The 25,284-nt window shown below is 50.5% G+C and overlaps 2 protein-coding genes and 1 long non-coding RNA gene across 3 annotated transcripts; 2 read left to right on the forward strand and 1 right to left on the reverse strand.

The window, feature by feature from the left end:
- Positions 1–1,723: 1,723 nt before the first annotated feature.
- LOC110555106 (leucine-rich repeat-containing protein 37B-like) lies at positions 1,724–19,369 on the forward strand. The gene is made up of 7 exons (XM_060365008.1): positions 1,724–2,030; positions 2,475–2,733; positions 5,514–5,585; positions 6,551–6,622; positions 9,626–9,697; positions 10,052–10,102; positions 19,222–19,369. Exons 1-7 carry the CDS (start codon positions 1,724–1,726, stop codon positions 19,367–19,369), a joined length of 981 nt encoding a protein of 326 aa, XP_060220991.1.
- A 566-nt stretch (positions 19,370–19,935) lies between these two features.
- Positions 19,936–20,898, forward strand: LOC132646462 (uncharacterized). Its single transcript, XR_009584752.1, has 3 exons — positions 19,936–20,148; positions 20,465–20,559; positions 20,759–20,898. It is a non-coding gene; the product is annotated as an uncharacterized LOC132646462 (long non-coding RNA).
- Positions 20,899–21,904: 1,006 nt separating this feature from the next.
- Asgr1 (asialoglycoprotein receptor 1) lies at positions 21,905–24,999 on the reverse strand. The gene is made up of 9 exons (XM_021648117.2): positions 24,845–24,999; positions 24,369–24,454; positions 23,461–23,577; positions 23,259–23,354; positions 23,106–23,177; positions 22,863–22,949; positions 22,620–22,771; positions 22,401–22,507; positions 21,905–22,268 (listed from the first exon to the last, which is right to left on the reverse strand). Exons 2-9 carry the CDS (start codon positions 24,433–24,435, stop codon positions 22,112–22,114), a joined length of 855 nt encoding a protein of 284 aa, XP_021503792.1. The 5' UTR covers positions 24,436–24,454; positions 24,845–24,999; the 3' UTR covers positions 21,905–22,111.
- Positions 25,000–25,284: the final 285 nt, after the last annotated feature.

Here is a 25,284-nt window from a genome sequence, read left to right on the forward strand (position 1 = left end):
ACCGAACCTTCTTCTGCTCCTTCATGGACTCATGGCCCTCCAAATCCAGAGGAGTTTAAAGTTCTTCCCCCATCTGATGAAGAGGATCGCTATGGAATTAATTATGAAGAGCCAATCCCTCTGAATTTTTTTTTCCTCAAAACTACAAAATTCAAATCTGTGCAGGCAACTCCAACTCAGACTACAAAACCACCTGAAGAGGTTGTAGCTCAAACTTCAGAACCTCAGGAGGAAGTGGCTCCAGCTCCACTGGAGAGCCAAGCTCTATCTCCAAAACCACCAAGTATCTCATTACAGCCTTCAAATGAAGATGACACTGAACCTTCTTCTGCTCCTTCATTGGCTTACCACCTTCCAAATTCAGAAAAGATTAAGTTTGTGCCTCCATATGGTGATGAGGATCACGATAGAATTAATTACAGAAGGCCAATCCTTCCCTCCGGTAGTTGTACGTCCACATTTTTTTCCCTCAAAACTACAATATCTGATCCTGTTCAGGATTCTCCAACTCAGACTACAAAACCACCTAAGGAGGTTGTAGCTCAAACTCTAGAAGACTCAGAAAGGGTGGCTCCAGCTCCCCTGGAGAGCCAAGCCATCTCCAAAACCACCAAGTATCTCATTACAGTCTTTACATGATCAGAATGACACCAAGGAGCCTTATGCGCCTTCATGGACTTACCGCCGTCCAAATTCAGAGGCGATTAAAGTTGTACATCCATATGATGATGATGATCACTACAGAGTTAATTACATAAGACCAATCTCTCATGTAGAAGAACCTCTGAATTCATTTATCCACAGAACTACAAAATCTAATCCTGTGCAGGCAACCCCAACTCAGATTACAAAACCACCTGAAGAGGTTGTAGCTCAAACGTCAGAACCTCAGGAGCAGGTGGCTCCAGCTCCACTGGAGAGCCAAGCTCCATCCCCAAAACCACCAAGTATCTTATTACAGCCTTTGTATCAGAACAACACCGAACCTTCTTCTGGTCATTCATTGGCTTGCAGGCCTCCAAATCCAGGGGAGATTAAAGTTGTGCCTCCATATGATGATGAGGATCGCGATAGAATTAATTACAGAAGGCCAATCCCTCCAGTAGTTGTACGTCCAGATTTCTTTCCCCTCAAAACTACAATATCTAATCCTGTTCAGGATTCTCCAACTCAGACTACAAAACCACCTGAGGAGGTTGTAGCTCAAACTTTAGAACCTCAGGAGGAGGTGGCTCCAGCTCCACTGGAGAGCCAAGCTCCATCTCCAAAACTACCAAGTATCTCATTACAGCCTTTGTATCAGAACAACACCGAACCTTCTTCTGCTCTTTCATTAACTTGCCGCCCTCCAAATCCAGAGGAGATTAAAATTGTGCCTCCATAATCAATAAGGATTGATATAGAATTAATTACAGAAGGCCAATCCCTCCGGTAGTTGTAAGTCCAGAATTTTTTCCCCTCAAAACTACAAAATCTAAACCTGTGAGGGCAACAACAACTCAGATTACAAAACCACCTGAGGAGGCTGTAGCTCAAACTCTAGAAGGAAGAGCTGGCTCCAGCTCCACTGGAGAGCCAAGCTATGTCTCTAAAACCACCACGTATCTCATTGCAGCCTTCAAATCAGGATGACACCAAACTTTTTGCTCCTTCATTGACTTACCACCCAGCAGATTCAGAGGAGTCTACAAAATCATTCAGGAGCTCTTTACAGCCCTTAGACATGGGACACCCTCCTAATTTAGACCCTGCTAAAGAGGCTCCTCATTCTGCAACTCTCAGTGAGATTACTGATTTTCCTTCAATCCATCCTCAAGTGATACCTCCAGAACAGGTTCATGTTCAGCATCTAAATCCACCTGAAAGCACAGTTCGTCCATTAGATTTGCAAGTTACCGTAACTCATCATTCTACTACTAAGAGTGGACTCTTTGAAACTATGCAGAAAACTCTCTCTCAACCTGCACAGCCACTTAAGGAGCTTGTTTCCAGTGCCCCATTGTTTGATGATATTAAAAATTCAGAGCCAGGTCAGCATCAAACTCAGCATACAATGTCACCTGTGTTCCCAGCCCAATATCTTCATGTAGAACAGGCTATAACTGAAAAACCTAAGATAGATAATGAACTTCCTGAAGCTCCAGGGAATATTATTTTTGCTCCTCCATACAACCCTGAAACGAGATTGCTACCTTTTGACAAGATTCAGGTTCAACATCCAGACATAACTCAAGCCACAAGGCAGTATTTACCCTCAGAATCTTCTGTAACTCAACAACCTAATACAATGGTCAAACGTTCTGCCCGTATGAAGGAGACCCCAGCTCAGATTTCAGAGATACCTGTGGAGACTGTAGCCCAATCTCAAGCACGTCTAGCTTCAGTTGTTAAAATTCACCCTCCAAATTTATTAGCGATAGACGCTCCACCTTCTGAAGTACCAACTGTAGATGCTTGTCCAAGCCCAAATGCAGCTGCAGATCAATTTTTGAAAATGGCACTTGCCACAACTCCATATCCTGAAAATTCTAATACAGAAAAAAATTCAACTCTGGAACCAAATGCCTACGTATACACCAACATATGTGAATTCTGCGTGTGTGAAAATGAGTCACTGTTGTGTATTCATCTCAGCCCAATGTGGAGACTCCACCAACTTGAAACTATGCAGAAAACTCTCTCTCAACCTGCACAGCCAAGGCCCAACACCTACAACGGCACTTTTGCTATCTTGTAAGACTCACCTTTTCTAATTTCTGTTTTACGTTCTGCCTGACATGGCAACCTTTTCCTCAAAACCTTCCTGGACTTTCCTTGACACTCCATCTCCTGTTGATTGACTTTCTGCTCTTTTCTTGGCCTTGTCAACTTTTTATTGTCTTCATTTTTTTTAATTCAGTGCACCTTCTCCAGTCTTTTGTTTATGATAGCCTTCTTTTTCCATATCTATTTTTATTTAGCCCCATTATAAGACTGCTTAACTTTGTTCTTCTGATTCAGTACACTCTCTATAATTTATTTCATTAGTGAAGATGCAACAGAATGATTAGATTTCAGAGCTGCAACTCTAGGAAGAGTTCTTAGCTGTGAATGAACTTCCTCACCTATAAAATGGAGAGTCTGCTGGCTGCTCTTTCATAGGATAATTGTGAGGGATAGTTGACTACCTGGAATACTTATCTTAGCGTAAATGTGTGCTTAGCTGTTAATACTTTGCCATCTCTCAGTTATGTCCAGAGCTCATTCTTATTCTTAGCTTTCTATATTTTGCATGCATTGTGTGCACTACTCAGGGCTAAGAAGTATGGGATTTTTCTCTGAAACATGAAGTAATAGATGGGGAAAAGGGGAATGTTATATTAAAACTTTACCTTTGGCCCAAAGAGTGTCTAATTTTTAAATAAAGTGAAAATAGGGATTACAGCGTAGGCAGATGCCTAGCTACAAGGATAAGGATTTAGTAGCAGACCAGTCTATCTGCAAAGATTATCAACTCTGCTGGTTTGAAGGTCACAGTGTGATATGGAGAACTATTATACATTTCTAAGAACTATTGATCATACTGCCTCATTTTCTCAAATGACAAATTTAAGCATGTGTCATAACACCCAGAAATAGGATTATTTTAGCATCTGTGTGTGGAGTGATCTAGAGAGGAAAGCTTTATTCTTGACAAGCCTTTAGAAAGATCTAGCAAAACCTAGGCATAAAGTGAGGGAGAGCTGAACCATTGTGGCGGTTTGGACCAAAACCCTGAATCCTCACATAGTACAAGAAGATAGGATTTAGTGATTGACTACAGAGCTGAGGAGCGATGCTGCCTTTGATCCTAGCACTCAGGAGGCAGAGAGGCAGGCAGACTCTGTGAGTTTGAGGTCAGCCTGGTCTATAGAGAAAGTTCCACACCAGCCAGGGCTACATGGTGAGACTCTATCTCAAAAAAAAAAAAGTTGGGGATTGAAGTGTGCCTAAAAATGAGGCCACAATTTCTTGATGAAGATGAGAATGTCAATTTAGCAGATGGACTCAGCAGTCAGGAATGAGGACAGCTTGAGGGTGGTGAGTTCAGTTGTAAACATTTTCTTCATTGGTGGAAAAAAAAAATTAGCTTGGGGTTGAGTGGAGATGGCCACTGTCAAGGGAGCAGATTTTCTTCTTTCCTACCACAAGAAAGAGTATGTTTAAACTGAGCAAGAAAGTCTTCACTGATGAGTAAGAATATAAGTCAAGGCAAATGCTCAGAATCAGCTACAGAACATAGAAACAGAACATAACTAAGGTATTTAACAGATTCTCTCAAACATGTGCCGCTCATGGTTATATCCCATTTTTAAAAATGTCATAGAAGCCTGGTGTGATAGTATGTACCTATAATCCTAGTACTTGGGAAATAAAGAGTGAGACTCACAAGTTCAAGGCCAGCCTGGACTACACTTGTGAGTTCCTGTCTCAGAATGACCAGAGGGCTAGGAATACATCTCAGTGGTAGAATACTTGAATAACACACCTAAGGCCCTCGATCCCATTACTGGCACTGCGGAAAGGGACAGCTGGGGAGATTACTCAGTTGTTAAAATGCCTAAATTGCAAGTGTGAGGACTGCAGTTCAGTTCTTAAGAATTCCATGTAAACGGCAGGTCAGTGTGACAGTCTGCAGGTAATTACAGCCTTGAAAGTCAGAATCCTGTTCTCCAGGCAGTCTGGCTGGCAAGTCTACCACATCAGTGAGCTCTGGGTTTGATTGAGAGACCCTGCCTCAGTAAAGGAGAAGAGTGATTGAGGATGACTCTTAACATCAAACTCATACAAATTCACATTCACACATACAAAATGGGAAAAAAATGCATTAGTGCTTATAGGGTAATGTATAAACTTCATGTTCTTCTTCTATGCTGTACCAACCATAACATAAATCTCACTGGCAACATAAGGTGCAAAGTGAAATTTCATTTGTCTTTTTCCCAGAGAAGCTAAAGCTCATTTCACATTGTGCTTTTTCCCTGAGTGTCATGTCCAAGAACTATTTTTCACACCAGATCTTCACTTTTGCTAATTCTATTTTCCTCATCTTTCCAACACCAACACAGGTTTTGATAGATAGCCCTCAGGAAAAGTGTTGGTATTACCTATAATATGGTTTCTTATTAGCTGATTGTGGTAACTTTTTTCCTATTTTTCCTATTGAATTATTCACTATATTAATTTTAAGTCACATATTTTACTGAAAGAAAGACTTCATTTAAACACGTAATTTTGAGAAGAATACTTGGTAACTAACTAGCATTTTCTAACCTAGAGGAGGGTAAAATTAGAAGTTCAGGAGTCACATGGGGAGAAGTGGCTCCTGCTTGCATCAGCAGCCCCGCATTGTTAACTCTTCTTCCTTGGAAGCTGGTAGATCTGGGAAATAGAAAGTTGGTTTCCTTGTTCTGCATTGAACACCTCCATGAGGGTGCAATGGTTATCTCACTGATTATGCTTATTCTTTTTCTATATGAATTGTTTCTTCACAGAAATTTCCAAGGAAATAATATTTCTTACATCGATAAAAATGTATGGGAAGTATACCATTGGGCTGAGAGATTGTGAGTAGTATATAAATACATATATTCCTTCCAAATGTTATACAAAATATTGCATTAAGGCCATTTTTGTCTAGATTTTGAGGTCAGTATGTCTGAGGAGAGATATTTTCTCACTGCATCCCAGTGGATTTCTGTAGAATAGATAGCCAGACATGGAAGGTTTAGGATGGAGAGAGAGAATTTTAATTGTTCTCAATAAAGTGGTATAGGTTGCATTTTTCTGGTAAGTGGCGTGAGGGCTGGGGGTGCTTCGCTGTCAGCACACTTGCCTAGGGAAGGAGACCTTGAGTTGCGCTCTCACCAGTGAGGCAAAAGTTTTAATTTAATGTTACGGGTTTTCATTGAAAGAAGAGACATATTTGTTTTCCAGTACAGAAGTCATTGATGAGGACACTTGTAATAGTTGTCAATTAAATACGAGGGCTGGTGGAACCTGCCTTGTCCATAATGCCTCAGTTCTGAGGTAACCACTACTCTAAGTTTGCTATATATCCATACAGCATTTGCATATGAAAAACAGGAGTATTGCTGCTTTCCTTATCGCTTTATACAAGTGACATTTGGTAACTTGTTTTCATTTGACGATATTTGAAGTTTCTTTCCCTTATGTAGAGGTTTATACTGTTCGTTTCCATTTCTACATAACATTTCATAGTACGAATACAGTGAGAATTTAGTATTACCCTACTGATGGTTAAAGACTATCTGGTTTTTCTGTTACATGTCTGGCTATAATAAATGGCCTGTAAACCTTGGATATAAGTATTTCTATAGCCTTAGATGCCCAGAAATAGAACCTTTAGGATGGAGACCACTGTATATATGAAATTTTTAATTGCCCCCAAGAGAACTGAAGACTATCACAGATGACATATGACAGCATGTATTTCTTTATCTCATTTCACCAATGGATGTTCTCCATCTATTTGATGATTTTTTGATCCATTTTTTTTTTAATTTTCCAGAATTCTCAGTGAAAATCAGCTGACTGAATTACGTAAGGATACATTTGAAGGCCTGCTAACCCTCCAGGCTTTGTAAGTTAGTTAAGAATATTTATGTGTAAGTTCTGAGTTATCTGTGGATGAACAAGGGGTTTGAAGTAGATAGATACTAACGTCTTTCAAGCAATAAAATCGTTCAATGATTGACTGGGGTTGGCAGGGCTTGCCTATGGTCCCAGCACTGAGGAGGCTGGAAACAGGAAGGTTGCCGCAAGATGGAGATCTGCATGGTCTGCACAGCAGGTTTCATATGAGTTCCAGGGCTGCTTGGCAGGACCAGGCCTCTAAGTACAGAATGAGACAAATCCGCAGTTGTGTCAGTCTGTGGAGTTTTCAGCCCATCTCTGACATTAAAATACCTTCCATGCATTTTATGTTTCTTAAATCATACAGACAAGCAATTACTGAAACTCACACAGCCCTTGTTATATGCCTGTATTTAGATCTTGTCATATCTCGATCAAGTCTGATCCATGTTCTCATTTACTGTAGCCAAGAGTCAGGAGTGGTCTGACACTTTTAGAGAACTTGTGCCAGTACCTTTCCTGTTGTTGAGACAGGCGCCCGATACCAACAACTTGAAGGAGGCAAGATTCACTTTGGCCCTTCATTGCAGAGGTTTTTGGTTCATGGCTGCTGGCTCCATTGTTTCTGGTTCTGTGTGTGGGCTTGCAAACCCAACACATTTACGAATTTAGCCTTTACAGAACAAAAGGTTTAAGACAGAATGTAAGAAAATTAGTGTTACCTTTGATTAGATGTATCAAAGAGAAGAAAATAGCCAACTACAATAATTTTAAGGTCATTAACCCAGAATGTTTTGACAGTGTTTTTCCCTCTTTGAGATATGGTAACATGTAGCTCAGGCTTGCCTTGAACTCTCTAAATAGCCAAAGCTGGCCTTGACAAATTCTTTAATATCTTGCCTCTATCTCCAAAGTTCTAGGATTACAGGCATGCATTATCACATGGTTTACATAATTCTGGGGATCAAATCCAAGTTTTTGTGCATGGGAGACAAGAACCCCACCAAGCACATATGTCCCACGCTGGTTTTTTTTCTGTTTTTGAAACTAGGTCTCCTTGTGTTGCCCAGGCTGACCTTGACTCTGCAGCAGTCCTTCCATTTCAGCCTCCCAAATGCTAGGATCGCATGCATGTGGCTGGCATATCCAACTTCTTGTAATAATTTAATCAGAATTAAATTGATGATGAAATATTAAATAAGTAGCTAAATGGTAGTTTACATAAAATAGTATTAAAATGATTATTAAGTCATTAGGGGAACAAACTAGTATTACAGTTTTCAGTGTAAGAATTCTTATGCCCATGTCAAAATAGATATTGAAATGTTGGTTAGTAAGTACATAGTTTACTTGAAGAAAACACAGCAGAAGTGCCCCTGTCCTTTACTGATCAAACAATAAAAGACAGGAATAGTGGCATGTCCCTCTAATCACAACAGTGGAGAGGTAGAGTTAGGCAGGTCTCAAGTTCATGTTCTCAAGAGGAACAAACATACAAGCATGAATCTTAATGCTGCAGAGACACGGAAGGTTCAGACATGAAGTCACAAGCTGAATTTCTTCCAAATAAGCCACTTTTCTAGAATTCACCAACTGTGTGTATATTTTATAAATATTTGAGTTTTCTCAAATATTTGTGTCAGTCTTAAACTCAATGGATAATATAGATGAGTTAGACTTCATGCTTTCAAGGAGTTTGTGATTAGAAGGAATGCAAAAATAATTTCAAAAGCATAAGGGGGGGGGTGGAGGGATGGCTCAGCAGTTCAGAGCACTTGATGCTCTTCGGAAGACCTGAGTTCAGTTTCCAACATCCACATCAGGGGCTCACGACCGTCTGAACTTCTAGCTGCAGAGGATCAGATGCCCTCTTTGGTCCTCTGAATGCCTGAACAGACACATATGCACATAAATAAAAGCAAAATAATGGTTTAAAATAGTGAGGCCTCAGGAGAGAGTTCAGTGGGTAAAAGCACTAGCAAGGAAAGCCCAATGACCCACATTTGGTCCTTAGAACCCACGCTGGAGAAGAGCCAGTTGCAATGGTGTGCATCTTCAATCAGTCACCTAGCCTCCAGTACGCAGTGTGGCAGAGACACGAGACTCCTGGCTCAGCAAGGTGGAAGACGGGAACTGATTTCTGAATATTGCCCTCTGACCTCCATTCATACACTTTCATACATACCTGTTTTTGTAGGTCACTGAGGTATAAATTGTGTCTGGACCACAGAAGAGGAGAAAAGACTTGAGTTTGGTTTAGGGAAGCTTTTCCTACAGCAACGCAATTAGAGGAAGACCTTGCAGAGTCGATGGGGGTCACCAGACAGCCCTTTTGGGGAGAATGTGCTAAACACTAAAAACAAGAGTGGAAAAAAGGCAAAACGCATCAAAGAGCTTGAGGGGGGCCCAGGAGCACCCTCAGAATAAAAGAGGGAAAGCAGATTAGGGCTGGGCCTCCTTAGGATTTGAATGCCAAGCCAAGAAGCCATGATGGGACCATGGCACTGTATCCGTGCTCTGAGCCAGCCAGGAACCTCAGTGTCACCTGGAGATCTGGTTAGAACTTGGTTCTGGCAGCACCACCACCCCCACCCCCCACCCCCAGTTACCAGTTTGGTAAGTCTAGGGCTGAAAGTTTCCATCTTCGAAAGCTCCCAGCTACCAGGTTTGTGCCTGTAAATTCAAGACTCAGGAGGCTGAGGTGAGAGGATTACATTCCACATAGAGAAATCTTGTCTCAAAAGCAGAAGTCACCTAATAATTTCACTCTCAGGAAAGACTACCTCCAAAATTTCCCAGGGCCTATTTTATACAGGAAAATCATAAAGGTGGAGACATCTTGGATAGATGTGGATGGGATTAGAGGTTCTAGAAAGTTCACATATAAAACCAAAGGTTTAGAGTTTAAGAAAAAACAATAATATTATCAATTCTAACTTCTGTTGCTTATTCATACCAATTAGATATCTAATAGCTAACGAAAGGATTATTTCCTTTTTACTTTTCCTAGGGACTTATCCTACAACAAAATACGCTATATCGAAAGAGGGACATTTGAATCATTACCTTTTTTGAAGTATATGTAAGTTACAAATATAATCATTCATATCTGGAATTTTATAACCCCCATGCTACTTATTCTGATACATGATTAAAATTTTGCTAACAGGAAATAAGCCAGACGCAGAAGAACAAAGAGAGTGTGTTTTCTCTCATATGTAGAAGCTAGACTCATGCCTACTTTTTTTTTCAGTGCTGGGGACTGAACCCAGAGCCTTGTACTTGCTAAGCAAGCACTCTATCAATGAGCTAAGTCCACAACCCTTAGACTTATATGTAAATACATGTATATACAGTATGAACATAGAAGATCGACTATGGACAGCAAGAAAGAAGTCTACAAGAATGTAAAACAAGAGAGGATAATGGGAGAAAGAAATATAAAATGTCACATTTTACATCAGTTGAAATTTAGATTTAAATGCATGTATAAATCTAGATGTGTGCGTGCGCATATGTGTGTGCGCATGTGCATGTATGTGTGCATGTGTGTGTGTGTGCACATGTGTGTGTGTGCATATGTGTGTGTGCATGTGCATGTGTGTGCACATGTGTGTGTGTGTGTGTGTAAGGATTTCCGTGGGATGCAGGCCTACTGGTCTCAGCTGACCAGTTCAAGCTGGGTGAGGACAAAGGGGGAGGATTTGGGAGTGAAAGGTCTTGATGTGACACAGACCGTCTGTGCCCTTCAGAGGGGAGGTCGTCAGAGGTGTGCTTACTGATCCTGAAGACCTGCTTGTGTAGGTTCGTTCACACTGCTAAGCCCTAGGTATGTTTATGTTTGTGCCAGCGTCCGGGCTTCTCTGAGGGAGGAGCTCCTCTAATCACAGCTGACATCTGAGAAGACACAGATAACACCTCGGAGGCAGGGCTAGGCGGCTCCAAAACCACACTTGGCTTTCTGGTTCTCATCAGGAGTGTGCCTGCAACACCCTAAGAGTGAGGGCAGACTGCAGAGTGGGCACACTAGCCCACTGCCCCAGCAACGCCCTGGGGAGGCTTGGCGAATCCCAGCCAATGAAATGTGATCGCTGGTCAACAGGTGGCCGGGCAGCTGTGAGCTGGTCAACAGGTGGCCGGGCAGCTGTTGCTCTTCCCGAGGACCTGGGCGCGGTTCCCAGAGTTAGGCAAAGCTGGCAACCGCCCGTCATTCCATTCCAGGAGATCCTGGCCCCTGGGCGCTCTCCCCCACACAGCCACAAAAATAAATAAATCTGTTCTTCTAAAAAACATGTGAGCTTTTGTATAGTTAGATATTACCCCATCAGGCACCGAGCAAAGCAAAGACGCTAAAGGAAAGTCACCAATTCCGTAACCGCTTCTCTTTGTTAGCTCCGTGTGAGTCGGTGGATGAGAACAGCCCCAGATTCCGATGTGAAGGGTTTGTTCCCAGTCGGTGGAACTGCTTTGGAAGGATTAGGAGGTGCGGCCTTGTTGGAGGAGGTGTGTCGCTAGGGGCAGGCTTTGAGGTTTCAAAAGGCCATGCAGCTCCCAAACAGTGCCTTCTCCCTCCCTCTCTCCTTCCCTCTCCCCCTCCCTTCTTCTCTCCTCCTTCCTCCTTCTCTCCTCCCTCTCTCCCTCTTTCCTCCCTCCTCCTTCTCTCCCTACTCCCTCTCTCTTTCCCTCTCCCTTTCTCCCTCCTCCCTCTCTTCTCCTTCCTCCCTCTTCCTTCCCTCTTCCTTCCCTCCTCCTTCCTCCCTCCCTCCTTCCTTCCCCCCTCCTCCTTCTTCCTTCCCTCTTCCCTCCCTCCTCCCTTCTCCCTCTCCCTCTCCCTCTCCCTCCCTCTCTCTGCTATGGTGGTTGTCCCCAGAGCTCTCAGCTCTGCTCCATGCCCTGTGCCTCCTCCCACCATCATGGCCACGGACTCACCCTCTGAAGCTGCACACGCCCAGTGAACTCTTTCTTCCCTAAGTCACCTTGGCCATGGTGACTTATCACAGCAGTGGGAAAGTAAGAACTTGTCTTGGGAAGAGGTGGTTAAGACCCCCACAGTGTGTGGGTCCAGGAGGATCCAGAGTGGTACAGGTGGCGTCCTGGGGGGGGGGGGGGGGCTGCTTTCTTCTGCGCCGCAGATCTCTTACGTAAAGATTCACTGTCAGCCTCATGGAAGCCCAGGCAGTTAACGGTCTGTGGGCCTTTCCAACTTTCAGCTGTTTGTCAGGCCATGAGTTTCCTGGGTTTTTATCAGCATTTGTCTGGCTCGCCCACCAGACATGCAACCCTGTGAGAGCACACGGACGCAGGACGCTGGTGTGCGGCCCAGCTGGGTCTGCGCTTTCTAGTGTAATAGGTGAGGCACTGTGTCCACTGATGTTTGAGGGTACAGCCGCTTAGAACAGGAGGTCAGCAGCAGGAACACAGCTGTTCGCAGCAGGAAGCACAGAGCATGAGCGAATTCCTGTACTTTTTATCCTGCCGGAGATCACAGCCCACAAGGGGGTCCCACCAAGTTTCACGTGGGCCTTCCCACCTCGCTTAACCTAATCTTGATAGGCCCTCATTTATCTAGACAGGCCCAGAGATTTCCTCCCCATGGCGATTCTGATTCTGACCACCATCAATCAATTGATGGACATCAATCAATTGACAGACAAATGAACTCCTGCCATGGAGGCTACAGTCTCCAAACCTCACTCCGGAGCAACCTCAGCTATTCCAGGTTGCCACTGGATTGGCAGAGTGATAGGTAACAATGTCTCTCTCTTAAGCACCTCTTGACAAAGTTCACCCCGAGGTAGTTGCTGTGTTTCTTGCAGTGGTTCTCAGCCTGTCACCACCCATTTGGGGTGGAACAGCCCCTTCACAGGGGTGGCCTAAGTCGGTCGGAAAAGACAGCAAAGTTACAGTCACCAATAGCAAGAAAATAATCTTACGGTTGGGGTCACCGTAAGGTGGGGGGCTGTATTGAAAGGCCGCAGCACCGGAAGGCTGAAAGCAGCTGGCCTAGGTGTGGGAACTCTTAACACTTGCCCACTGAGCAGCCTTGGGGGGAGGGGGCGGGGGGGTTGCAGACACCCATGCGCACACAGACACAGAGGCCAGAGAGGAAGGTCCTGCCTGGATCAGCCAGCTGGGCTGCATGTCCATAAAGGCAGAAAACAGGCTGAGCATCACTTACCTTAAGACCCTTCCCCAGCTAAGACGAAATTCAGTCCTTGAGCCTCAGGAGGCGACACGCTCACACTAGGGGGTGAGAGGCTCATCCCCTCAGGTCCCTGTAATCTTCCTCCACGAGTCTGGGTTTGTTGTTGTCATTGTCATTGTTGTTTTGGGTTTTCTGTTTGTTTGTTTTATCCATATGGTTGCGGTGTTTTGTTTTGTTTTGTTTTGTTTTGTGTTGTGTTGTTTTGTTGAGACAGGGTCTCTCTGTGTAGCCCTGGCTGCCCTGGATTCCCTCTGTAGACGAGGCTGGCCTTGAACTCCCAGAGGTCCTCCTGCCTCTGTCTCCTGAGTGCTGGGATCACAGGCGTGTGCCACCTCTCCTGGTGTTGCAGCCAGCGCTCCTGACCACTGAGCCATCCCTCCAGTCCCTGCTTTATGGGCTTTTGGAGGCTACTCCTGTGTTCTCATGATTTTATTCCCCTTCTTACATTTGTCTGACTTTTTGTTCTTGAACTTTTTGCTCTTTCTTTTTTTTCCTAACCGCTTGCTCTCTTCTCTTTTCCTCTATAACATCCTCTTCTGCCCCCCCACCCTCCTTCTTTTATTGGTTTAACCTTGGCTCTCTTTCTCCCACTTTCCTGCCTCCTTGATCTTATTCACTTGCAACTCACACACTTATTCTCTCTCTTTCCTTTCTTCTTTCTTTTTTCTTTTTCTTTTTTCTTTTTTCTGTATAGCCCTGGCTGTTCTGGAATTCACTTTGTAGACCTGAAGATTTTTAACTTTGAAGCACTTTCTGCCTGGTGATCATTGCGCCACCGAGTCCAGAAAACAAAAAGGAAAAAAATGTCTACAGCAGCAACACTCAGAAAATCAATAATTAGTATCAGCTATAGCTCAGGAATACATAGAGCGCAACGAGGGCGGAGGGAAACCCAAGAAGAGATATACAAGAATAAGAAGAGAGGAATAACGAATGAAACAGCAAACCAGGAATTACAGTAAAAGTCCTGCTGCACAGTCAAAGTTTGCGCTCGCAAGCGTGCGCGCAGGCACACACACACACACACACACACACACACACACTTAGAAGTTGAGCGGAAATGAAGGTGCAACAGCAGTTTCTTTCTGAGTCCTTAAAGTTTGAGGACTGAATGAGTGGGCTGGGGAGTGGGCAGCCCGTGAGCTCTTGTCCCTCCTAGTGCTCACATCATAGTGTCTGATGTCCCCTGGGCCCTCCGCTCACAATGCTCACTCCCTCTTTTGTGGATCAGGGGTCTCCACTGGCCGCCCTGGCCACATGTAGCTTTATATCTGTGAGCTGGCAAATTCCCTCTGAGACTCCCCACATCCCTGTGAAGCGACTAAAGTTCTCCCAAGTGAGCATGAGTGACTCAGTTCACTGTGCCTGCTGCCCCAGGCCGAGGTCTATCACGCTCCAGTGCAATTCCAGGGTGGCTCTTCCCCAGGGGCAGGAGGGCAGCTATTTCCCAGGGGCAGGAGGGCAGCTATTTCCCAAGGGCAGGAGGGCAGCTATTTCCCAAGGGCAGGAGGATGGCTATTCCCCAAGGGCAGGAGGATGGCTATTCCCCAAGGGCAGGAGGATGGCTATTCCCCAAGGGCAGGAAGGTGGCTATTCCCCAAGGGCAGCATTGCTATTGCTCCCCAGCCTGAGCCAGCCCCAACCCTTGCACTCTTCAGCTCCTGGTGCCAGCCACCCTGCACTGCACAGCTGCCCCTCGGGCCTCCCCTTCCCCAGGCCACACTGGAGATCCTGGATCCCTAGCTGTCCCTGGAGCTCAGCCTCCTGGGCAGCTCAGCTTTCAACAGCGGATTCTCCAAACAGCAACTTAGCCACAGCTCAAATGGCTTTCATCTCATGGGCGTGCTCACACAGGAGCACATGATCGCACACACTCACCCACAGACCCGCACACCCCTGCCAGGACACTAGCTGCACAGCAGAGACTGTTCGCCTGTTCCTCTGGCGGCCGCCGTTTTCCTGCTCTTTCCCCAAATCCTTTCCCTCCCCTGCGGGTTTCCAAAGCTCATCTTCCTTCGTCTTTGAGATGAAGTCTGTGTTTCCTTACTGTTTTGCTCCCTCACAGGCTCACACACACAGAGGCAGCCTACTCTGCTGGAAGCTTGGGATAGTGTTGTTGAGTGGCCGGGGCCTCACACCACCGGGCTCACCTGGAAATCGCTATCAGTAAAAAATGGCTCTGATCCTCCCGAGACTGCAGGTGTGAGCCGTTACTCTCTCTCTCTCTCGCTCTCTCTCTCTCTCTCTCTCTCTCTCACACACACACACACACACACACACACACACACACACACACACACACACGCACGCACACACGCATGCACACACACACATTTTACCAACACCCGGGACAGCAGCGCCACCGTGTGGTACATCTCCAGTTTCAGAAACCCTGAAGCAACTTTTTTTTTTAATTTTTTCTTTATTATCATTTATTACAATTTATTCACTTTGTGTCCCCGATGTAGCCCCCTCCCTCATGTCCAGTCTTGAGCCAGGCACGGTGGCGCATGCCTTGATCCCAGCATTCGGGAGGCAGAGGCAGGCGGATCTCTGAGAGTTCGAGGCTAGCCTGGGCTACACAGTGAGTTCCAGACTAGCCGGGGCTCCATAGTGAGACACTGTCTCAAAATTTTAAAAGAAAACAAAATAACATGTCCAGTCTGTGTAGATGCTGTGGTTAGATCTGGAGAAAAGGCTCAATGGCTAGGAGATCTTGATCTCGAAGATGACCCAGGGTCAGTTCCCAGCATCACACAAGCACCTGAAACTCCAGTTCCTACCGTTAGCTTAGCTCAGCCATCAGTGTGATCAGAGACCTGAGAAGGATAAATTATGAGCGAAATAAATGTACCAACTCATGTACCAACCAAAATGACAGTGACAACTAGTCAGTCCACCAGCCTAGGCAGCTGTCCCTGGCTCCTGTGGCCTCATGGCATCATGAGCGGAGGCAGTCTGGTCATCAGGCACTCCCACCCTTGTTCTCCCTCCCCCCCAATCCCACTTCCCTTCCTCCCATGGTCCCCGAAGCAGTCATGACCTGAACCTTGGCTCGGGTGATTAGGACACTTCTCCGGTGACCCAAACAGACACTTCTTTGTGGGTTTCCCCTCCCCGGGGGGCTGTCTCCCAGCAGCCCACGAGGTCAGGAGGGGCAGGAGACGGAGCAGCAGGTCTGGAATGGTCGGTGAGCACTGTTCCAGTCACACATTCCGGGGACCACTGCAGGGAGCTAGTTCAACTTTAATTCCGGAGAGCAGAGGCTGTACGCCCCTTGGGGAGGGGACTGCCAGGATAGGTGTACGTAACTGCTTGGAACTGGGCACTTGGAGGATGCTTGATTTGCATCCACCAGCACGCTCCTGCCGTATGAACAGGAACACAGTCCTAATTACCCTGTAGGCGCGGGGAGGGGAGAGCCAGCAGGGAGCTGTGTCGGAGGCCACATGCCAAATGTGGTTAGGGGCATCTGTGTCTAAAGACACTCTCCAGATGAATCAGGCAGAGCAGGAGGCCCTGCTGGGGAGAGGGAGTCCTGCACCTTAACACGGAGCTCAGGATGGCTCTCCAGACTGAGAGGACTGCAAATCAAACAACAGGGTCCTCCAAGACTTCTTAGTCATTAGTGAGGAAGGAGTGAGGTGGGGAGAGGGAGACAGGCAGAGACAGGAGAGATGGTTGCTAAACTCTAAAGCTGAGGTAGAAGGTGTGAAGCGAAGAAGCGAAGGAGCCAAACCACAATAGCATAAGATGTTGAAAATGAGGCAGGTGACGTGCAAGAAGTGGAGTGAGTCACAGAGAACCCCTCGGCCACAATCGGAATGCCTGGCCAGCCTGCAGGCCTGCCGGGAGCTCACAGGGATGGTCCGCCTCCGCCAGCATCCTTCTTTGCTCAGGCGGTCACCACTGGACACTTTCACCACCCGCACAGCCACAGCCGGCTCCCGGCTCCGGCTCTGAAGACTTTCTGCACCTCCAGCTCATCTTCCATTCCTACACCAACGCCAAGTGCATTTTATCCATCATCTATCCCATCATCTATCCCATCATCTATCCATCTATCCATCTTCAATTCATCCATCTATCTATCATATATCCATCCATCCATCTATCGATCGATCTATCTACCTATCTATCTATCTATCCATCTGTCTATCTTTAATTCGTTTATTTTGGCTTTTCAAGACAGGGTTCTCTGTATAGCCCTGGCTATCCTGGACTCGCTCTGTAGACCAGGCTGGCCTCAAACTCACAGAGATCCCCCTGCCTCTGCTTCCCTGAGTCCTGGGGTTCCAGGCATGCACCACCACAACCAGCTACCAAAGTGCATATTTCATGACTTACTTATTTTTTTATTTTATGTGCGTTGGTGTTTTGCCTGTGTGCATGTCTGTGTGAGGGCGTCAGATCACTCAGAGCTGAGTTACAGGCAGTTGTGAGCTGCCATGTGGGTGCTGGGAATTGAACTTGGGTCCTCTGGAAGGGCAGCTAGTGCTCTTAGTTGCTGAGCCATCTCTCCGGAGCCATGAAGCACATTTTAATGACACTGCCTGATAATAGATTTCAAGTTCTGGGAAGATGAATTTCCTAACTGTTCTTTTTTAAACTTTCCTGCAACCTAGTTCTCACATGTTCTTTCTTCCAGATAAATGTAGACTCATTTTTGTCAAAAAAAAAAAAAAAAAAAGTAAAGGCAAAAAACATTGCTTATGATTTTTTTAAATTTCAGTTTATTTGCTTTACATCCCAAGGGTGCCCCCTCCCTACTTAGAAATTTTTGGTTGGTTGGTTTTCAAGACAGGGTTTCTCTGTGTAGCCCTGGCTGTCCTAGACTCACTCTGTAGACCAGGCTGGCCTTGAACTCACAGAGATCCACCTGCCTCTGCCTCCCGAGTGCTGGGATTACAGGCATGAGCCACACCCGGCCACCACTCATGAAATTTATTCATTCTGGATCTGGATTCTCGTGGCGGCATCCATTCAGCAGTGAGTGAGTGACCGCCCCGAGAATCAGCCTCTGTGTTTAGGAAAGAGCGAGGTCTCTGGGAGGCTTTGGCAGATTTTTGGATACTTCGCACATTTCCTAAGGTCCTTCTTCCGTGTTTCACGTTTGAGTTGCTGGCGGGCATCTGTGTTCTTGCCAGAGCCTGAGTGTGTGGACCACAGAAGGCTCCTCCTCTCACGGCCCCTGCCCACTCGTTTCTGCCACAGCCGGAGGTGGGCAGGTAGGCTAGGCAGCTTGTCCTGAGGACGTCCCCGAGAGCCTGACTACACGCTCTGCTCCAGAACGTTCTCCAGGGCTGTTTAGAGCCAGGCCGACCAGCACAGGGAGGTGCAGAGCTACCCGGAGTTGACAGCCGTGGGGAGCAGGGGCTGCTGGGAAATCCTCCAAGCACTTCTGCCTCAGGTCAGCTGCTCTGCACGCTCAGGAGACGCTCAAGGACTGCCTTGGCTGCCCAACATGGGGCAGCTTCTCAGTGCCCTCTTCCCGTGCCACAGGCTTGCCTTCTTGGGCTCCTGAGAAACCCCCTCCCACCTAGGTGCAATGGAGCACGCCTTTAGTCCCAGCACGTGGGAGGCAGAAGCAGGTGGATCTCTGTGAGTTCAAGGCCAGCCTGGTTTATAAAGTGAGTCCCAGAACAGCCAGGGCTACACAGAGAGACCTCGTCTCAAAAAAAAAAAAAAAAAATAGACTGAATGAATGGAAAGAAAGAAAAAAGAAGCTGCCTCCCTCAACTCTTCTCAGGCTCTACTCACACTGAGACAGACGTCTATGAATTCTGACTCCTAGTGAGGTGACAGGCTGCTTCCTCTTGTCACACTTGCCTGCATCTACCGTGCAGAGCTGGCTCAGCCTGGCCTGGAGCAGAGGGCTCCATGATGCTTCAAGGAGGAAGAGTCCTAGACGAAGGGACCACGGAGAGGCAGATAGAAATGGCTGTAATCCCAGCACTCGGGAGACAGAGGCAGCAGATCTGAGTTCAAGACCAGCCTGTTCTACAGAGTGAGTTCTGTAGAAACTCTGCTGTTTTGTTTTGTTTGCCTGTGTGAGTGTGTGTGTGAGTGTGTGAGTGTGTGTGTGTGAGTGTGTGTGTGTGTGTGTGTGTGTGTGTGTGTCTGGGGGGGAGAGATAGGGAATCAAAACCCAGATGAATATGATTTTCTGTCCTTGACTCTCCAGCCCACACTCGGGGACTTGTGCCCCAGTGACACCCACATGTATCCAGCTGTGTAACCCAGCACCTCTGCATTTCCCTCCCACTGGTGTGTGGGGCTGAGTGACGGCGGACACAACAGACATGAGGTAGAGTGAGGCCAGAGACGTGTCCACACCCTGAAATCCCCAACCTGAGGCACACCCTGAGACCACACCCTCACTGCTTCCCTGCCTGCCCCAGGGCACACGGCCTGGAGACCCCCAGCTCTCAAGGTGGTCACGGGGGTCACGGGCGGTCACGGACAGTCACAGGGCCAGAGCAGGCACCTGGAGGCAAACAGAGCCGCCCTCGGACCGGCCCACCTGGTGGCCTTGCCAGCCCGGCCTGAGCTCTGGCTGTCACGGTCAGGCGCCTCAGCCAGTCACAGTGTCAGACTGCTCGGCTCCTTGTTCTCATCCCTCCTGGCGGAGGGCTGCAATCGCCCAGAAGCTCTGTGACGCTAAAATCCTCCACAGCCCACAGCCGCGCTCCCAGCTGGACCTGGATGCTGCCGACCCCTCCCTCAGCCATCGCCACGGGGTTGCTGTCCCTTCCCTGCTCAGCAGGGCCACCCTGGCGTCCCACCATTCTCCTTTCACCACTGCTGAGAAGTCCCGCAGAACACGGCCCTGCTCCACAGCCCTCCTCAGTTTGCCTCACCCCAAATCTAGGCCACTGAGCCTTCCACCCCTGCCAGCCCTCCACGCCAAAGCTCAGCTGACTTCAGGGTCTGGGGAGGGCCTGAGCCCTGGGGGTGGCTTTTCTGATGAGCACGCTTTGAGGAGCAGAGCTGAGCACAGAGGTCGTCAAATGCCGCAGAAACACACCTAGGAAGGACCAGCTTACAGTCTCTTTACCTCACGGGCCGGGAGCACGGCGTGCCTGGGCCGAGGCTCGCTCAGGGGTTCAGGCTGACATGTTTTCTGGGGCAGTATGCCCTGGATCCCTGTCCTACTTCGCTTCCCTACCCCTGTGATGAAACATTGACAGAGAGCAACCGAGGGACAAAGGGGCCATTTGGCCTGCGGTCCGCTCCTGTCCTGCCGGGCTGCGACAGAGTCTCGGCACACGGCCGGCCACACGTCAGGAGGGACAGCCGTGCAGACGGTGCCACTCAGGCTTCTCGAGGTAGGTAGGTCAGTGTTCTCACAGAGTGTGGGCCCGGCCAGGTCGGTGCTGCCACAGGAGTGCGGGCCCGGCAAGGCCGGTGTTGTCACGGGAGCACGTGCCAGCCGAGGAGACGGCTGAGTGGGCCCAGCACTGGCCACGGAAGGTTAGACCCTGGCTTTGACCTCCCGAACCCTCAGGGAAAAATGATAATAATAGCAGTCCAGGCCTGGCGTTATTTGAGGACAATCCCAGCAATGGGGAGGCCGAGACTTGGGGATTTGACTGGGCGGCCAGGCCAGCCAGGCCTGTGACCCCAAGCCTGTGACCTCACAAGGTAGAGAGAAAGCCGTCACCACCGAGCCATGGGTCCCCACGCCTAAGAGCGGAGAACACACGCAGAGCGCGCCACAGCCTGCAGCGACCTGCCAGGTGGGATCGCCCGGGACAAAGCACGAGGGCCCCCACCCGCCACGCGGGTCCCCACCGCCACGGGGCCCCCCACCCGCCACGTGGGTCCCTACCGCCACGGGCGCCCCCTCCCCCCCCCCGCTGCTGCCCAGGTTCTTCCTTGTCTATTTACGGCTGTGGAGGTGAGTGCCCACTGCATGGCTGTTTTGCTTCTCCACAGGAGCTCACAGAAATCGGCCCTTTAAGGATTCCTTTTCTTTTCGATCATGTGTGTGCCCGCGTGAGTGTCTTCTGTGTGAGCGAGAGCGCTTCCAGACATGGAGCGTCAGACCCCGGAGTGGCCTCCCACTCGGCTAGAGGCTGTGTCAGACCCCGGAGTGGCCTCCCACTCGGCTAGAGGCTGTGTCAGACCCCAGAGTGGCCTCCCATGCGGCTCGGGGCTGTGCAGTGGGGCCTCTGGGGAGCGATGCGCGTTCTTGGCCGGTGAGCCAGTCCTTACACAGGAGCCACACACACCCGCTCCTTCACAGCCTCGGTTCTCGCGTGCTCTCAGGACAGGTCCTTGCCTGCAGACTGAGGGTGACGTCCCCAGCCCAGGCCACAAGAGGCACAGGGAAGGGAGCTGCTGGCTGCTGGCGGCCCGGAGAGCTCTCCAGCAGGAAGTGCCAGGCGCTTATCTTCGCACACTTCGCACAGTTTCTCTTGTGCTTCGTGGTTCCTCACAGGCCGGTTATTAATTGCTCATTGCAGATGCTGCAAACAGTCCATCCAGTCTGCTGCTTGCTTCTAATTCTAGGTGTCAGCTTTGCCAGGCTCTTCTGCAGTGGCACCCGGCTTGTCAAAAGAATATGTGGCTACCACATCGCCCATACACACGTGGACATCTACGCACGATGGAGGGCGCACACGCGTGCACACACAGATACGCGTGTGACGTATCACTTCTTGTGTTTGGTGTTACTCGTAGGCGAACAGTTTGCCAGTTCTGTTAATGATGTCTACGCTCGTCCTCTAGCCGACTCGTCCTCGCTCCTGTCCTCTGTTGTGGGTTATACTGGTGTCAGCACCCCGTCCTCGTCCTCGCGTGTCTGTGGCCCTGAGCTGTGTATTCGCCGCAGGCCTTCAGTCTACAAAGCGGTTTGTTTGTTGTGGTGAACGCAACAGGCCAGCGAGTGTCGCCCCAAGCGTCTGAGGGACTCAGCCCGGGGCTGCAGGTAACCCTCCTTCCCACTGGGGCTCAGGACAACAACCCCTCCAGCCGGCCTAGCTGCGCACAGCAAAGCCTGAGGCCGAGGCCGAGGCCTCCCCAGCCCTAGCCAGCCCCCCCCCCCCCCCCGGCTGCTAATCCCCAGTGACCAGACACGGGTAAGTCTCTTCTTTTTTTTTACTCTTAAAAAAAAAAAAAAAAAAGTTGACAATCGTCCACTGCCCGCTGCACAGAGCCTGGGAGGGGGGAACCCCAGCGGGCATGGGCCACAAACGCCCCGAAACTCCCAGCTGCGGAGACCCCTAGACAGGGCTCCCCGCCTAAGCCTCACAGCTCAGCGTCAAGAAATAAGTTAGGGGAGGGCGCCTAGCTGGCGGCCCCCAGCTCCGTCTCGCAGACCCAGCGGTAGGGCCTCCTGCACATGTCGTCATTCCAGCGGCCGTCGGCGGAGAAATGGGCGCAATCCTCGCCCCCTCCCAGCCCGTGTCCGTGCCAGTCATCCGGCTGCTCCGGCCTCCAGTTCCTGCGACAGGGGACCGCCGTGAACCCCAGGAAATCAGACTCAGCCTCGGTCCCAGAGGCTCCCAGTACTGGGAAGCAGGGGGCCCTCCCCACCCAGGGACGCACAAGCTGCAGCAGGCAGGCGCACACTCACTTGAAGTTTGTCTCGTAGTCCGTGCCGTCCACCCACCTCCAGGGCCCGTCCCGGTCCGTCAGGCCAATCCAAGTGTTTATAGGGCCCATGTGGTGCTGGAGGAACTTCTGCGGACAGAAACAGAGCTGACAGCCCCTGCCCCCGCCGCCCCACCTGCCCGCCCCCCAGGAGTCCCCGCGGCCCCGCCTGCCCGCCCCCCAGGGGTCCCCGCGGCCCCACCTGCTCCTCTGAGGACGTCACCACCACCAGGTGCGCGTTCTCCAGCTTGCAGTACTTGTCCGCCTCCAGCCAGGGCCGCCCCGAGCTGGAGAACCAGTAGCAGCTGTCTCCGCGCTCCACCCAGTTGATGGGGCAGCAGGTCCGCTCAGAGCCTGGCGTGGGGGAGAGGGTGGGTGAGGAGCCGTCTGTGGGGCTCAGGGTCTGTGGGGGCTCAGGGGACGGGCTGCCAGCCCCGCCGCTCACCGTTGCCCTGAAGCGCCGCCATCTGACAGCTCAGGCTCCGGAGGTCGGTCACCAGCTGATTCGCGAGCTGCAGCAGGCTGGAGTGATCTGGGGCGCCGAGGGCGGCGGGGGAGGGGGTAGAAGAAGGTGGACAAGTGTGAGCACTGGGGGCAGCCAGTCACCGCAGGCCCCGGCCGCCCGGGACTCCGCCCCCTCCCCTCACCGCTCCCCTCCCGCCAGCCCCTCTCCACCCCTCCCCCTCACCTTTGCTCAGATCCTGCTGCTGCTTCTCCAGCTGCGACTCCAGCAGCTTCATCTTTCTTCCCACACTGCCTCCTGGAGGAGAAACTTGCTCCTGACCCTTCCACCCCTCACGGCCCCCACCCCCACCCCCAGGCCCTGGACCGGCCGCCTCACCCTGGGTGCGCAGGGTCTCGACCTGGTCCTCAGTGCTCGCAGAGAAGTTGCTGAAATTCTGCTTTAGAGCCCGCAGGTCCCCCCGGAGCTGGGAGTCTAGGCCGGAGAGGACGTGGGTGTGAAAAACCAGCTGTGCCCACCCATCGCCCGCTCTCGCACGCCCAAGGTTGCCCCCGTGGACTGCCCAGCCCTGGTCACCCACTTTGGGACGCGATCACACAGACAACCAGGAGCAGCAGGAGGCTGAGGCCCAGGGAGAGCAGGAGCAGCCGGGGCCCGGAGCAGAGGCGCTGCCAGAGCGGTGGGGCGGGCGGCGGCCCTGCAAGAGAGCAGTCAGGGTTCGACCCTGGCGCCTGCTGTGGACCGCGGGGCCTCGAGGGGTGCACGCTGAGCCCTCCAGCGGCCTGAGAGGAACGACGGAGATTACGCAACTGGGGCAACCCGGGAGGATCCACAGCAAACTAGGACCAGTTCGAAGCGCCGCGCTTTGGCCCGCCCGTGCGCGGCCGAGGCCGAGCCTCTGCTGCCACCCTGTGGCCCGACGGCGTCATTGCACGCGACTAACCGCGCCTGGGAAAGGCATCCTTCCTCTCCAGGAATCCGGAGCACCCGGGGCCTCCCCAGCGGAGAAGACCACGCTCGGTCCTGCCAGCTGGCTTGGCTTCTCCCTTTTCCCTCCCTGTGCTCCTCCCTGCACAGAGGCGCGCTGCCCGCCAGGGCCGCCTCAGGAGCTCCTGCCGTGCTCTGCTAACACAGCAGCCCCTGCCCAGAGCCGTCGGGAGTGGGGAGGGGGTGATTTACACACAGAGCGCTGCCCCTCCCGTGGGACCCCTCCCCATGCCCTCAGCCTGATCCTGACGACCACGGACACCACCACCGCACACACTGGCCTGGCCTCAGAAGGGACAGTAGTCACCCTTCCACAGGCCCCGCGCCCGGGATCCGCCCGCTGCCAGGGTCATGGGTGGCGCAGGAGGACCGGGGCAGCTGAGGACTGTAGCCCTGTGCCCTGTACCCAGCCCCAGCAAGAGCAGCAGCCACTGTCCCCTAAGGGCGGCAGGGGGACAGGGGCTGAGTGGCAGGAGCTCTCCTCTGGAGGGGCACGCTCACCTCTCCGCAGATGGTGGTCGTTCTCCTCATTGTCCAGATGCTGGAAATCTTGGTAATCCTTTGTCATAATAGCGTCGGAGATGGGCCTAGGACGGCCAAGTCCAGAGCTGAGGCCAACAGGCCCCGACAAAGCCCAATCCCCTTCACATCTGACACACTCCCTTCTTCTCCCATCTGCTCCCAAGCCTGGCATCCAAAACTCTACCCTCTAGCCGGGCATAGTGGCGCACGCCTATGATCCCAGCATTTGGGAGGCAGAGGCAGGGGGATCTCTGAGGGTTCACGGCCAGCCTGGTCTACAGAGGGAGTTCCAGGCTAGCCAGGGCTACATCCTGTCTAAGAAAACTCTATCCTCTCCTATTTACACAAACTTGTGTGTGTGTGTGTGTGTGTGTGTGTGCCCGTGTGTGTGCCCTCAGGACCCCTCCACCCACCCTCTTGTGGGCCACCCACCCCTTCTCCCCGACTTTACTTACTGAAGGTCCCTCACACCACACAGCCCAGGCTAAGGAGGGGGCTGATCTGAAGAACCAGGTGGACAGCCCTGGGCAACGGGAGAGGAGGGGACAGGGTCCACCCAGGGGCCCTGAGCACGCTGAACCTGGCATTGCCAGTGCCAGGACTTTGGACCGTAAACAGAGGTGGGAATGGATTTCGGATGGGGAGGTATTTGGGGTGGAGGGAAGGTGTGGGTGACCTCTATTCTATGTCTCAGAAAAAAAGGGGTCTCCTGACTCTCACACTCACGCGCACACACACACACACGCACGGGTTACGCCCCCACGGCACTAATCTTTACCTTTCTGTGGGGAGGGGCAGGCCGCAAAGGCCAGGGTGCAGTTGGCCGGGGTCCCTCCCCTCTCTGTTCTGAATTTCTCAGAATTGTCCGTATCTCCAAATATCCCTGACCGGGATC

Source organism: Meriones unguiculatus, chromosome 11 (genome assembly GCF_030254825.1).
Source record: "Meriones unguiculatus strain TT.TT164.6M chromosome 11, Bangor_MerUng_6.1, whole genome shotgun sequence".
Lineage (NCBI taxonomy): Eukaryota > Metazoa > Chordata > Mammalia > Rodentia > Muridae > Meriones > Meriones unguiculatus.

Coding starts and splice junctions, on each gene's coding strand:
- LOC110555106 (XM_060365008.1), top strand. CDS start 1,724: ATGGGACACCCTCCTAATTTAGACCCTGCTAAAGAGGCTCCTCATTCT. Junction 6,623..9,625: donor CTGCTAACCCTCCAGGCTTT/GTAAGTTAGTTA, acceptor TACTTTTCCTAG/GGACTTATCCTACAACAAAA. Junction 9,698..10,051: donor TTACCTTTTTTGAAGTATAT/GTAAGTTACAAA, acceptor AATGGGAGAAAG/AAATATAAAATGTCACATTT.
- Asgr1 (XM_021648117.2), bottom strand. CDS start 24,435: ATGACAAAGGATTACCAAGATTTCCAGCATCTGGACAATGAGGAGAAC. Junction 23,355..23,460: donor CTGTGTGATCGCGTCCCAAA/GTGGGTGACCAG, acceptor TCTCCGGCCTAG/ACTCCCAGCTCCGGGGGGAC. Junction 22,508..22,619: donor TGACGTCCTCAGAGGAGCAG/GTGGGGCCGCGG, acceptor TTCTGTCCGCAG/AAGTTCCTCCAGCACCACAT.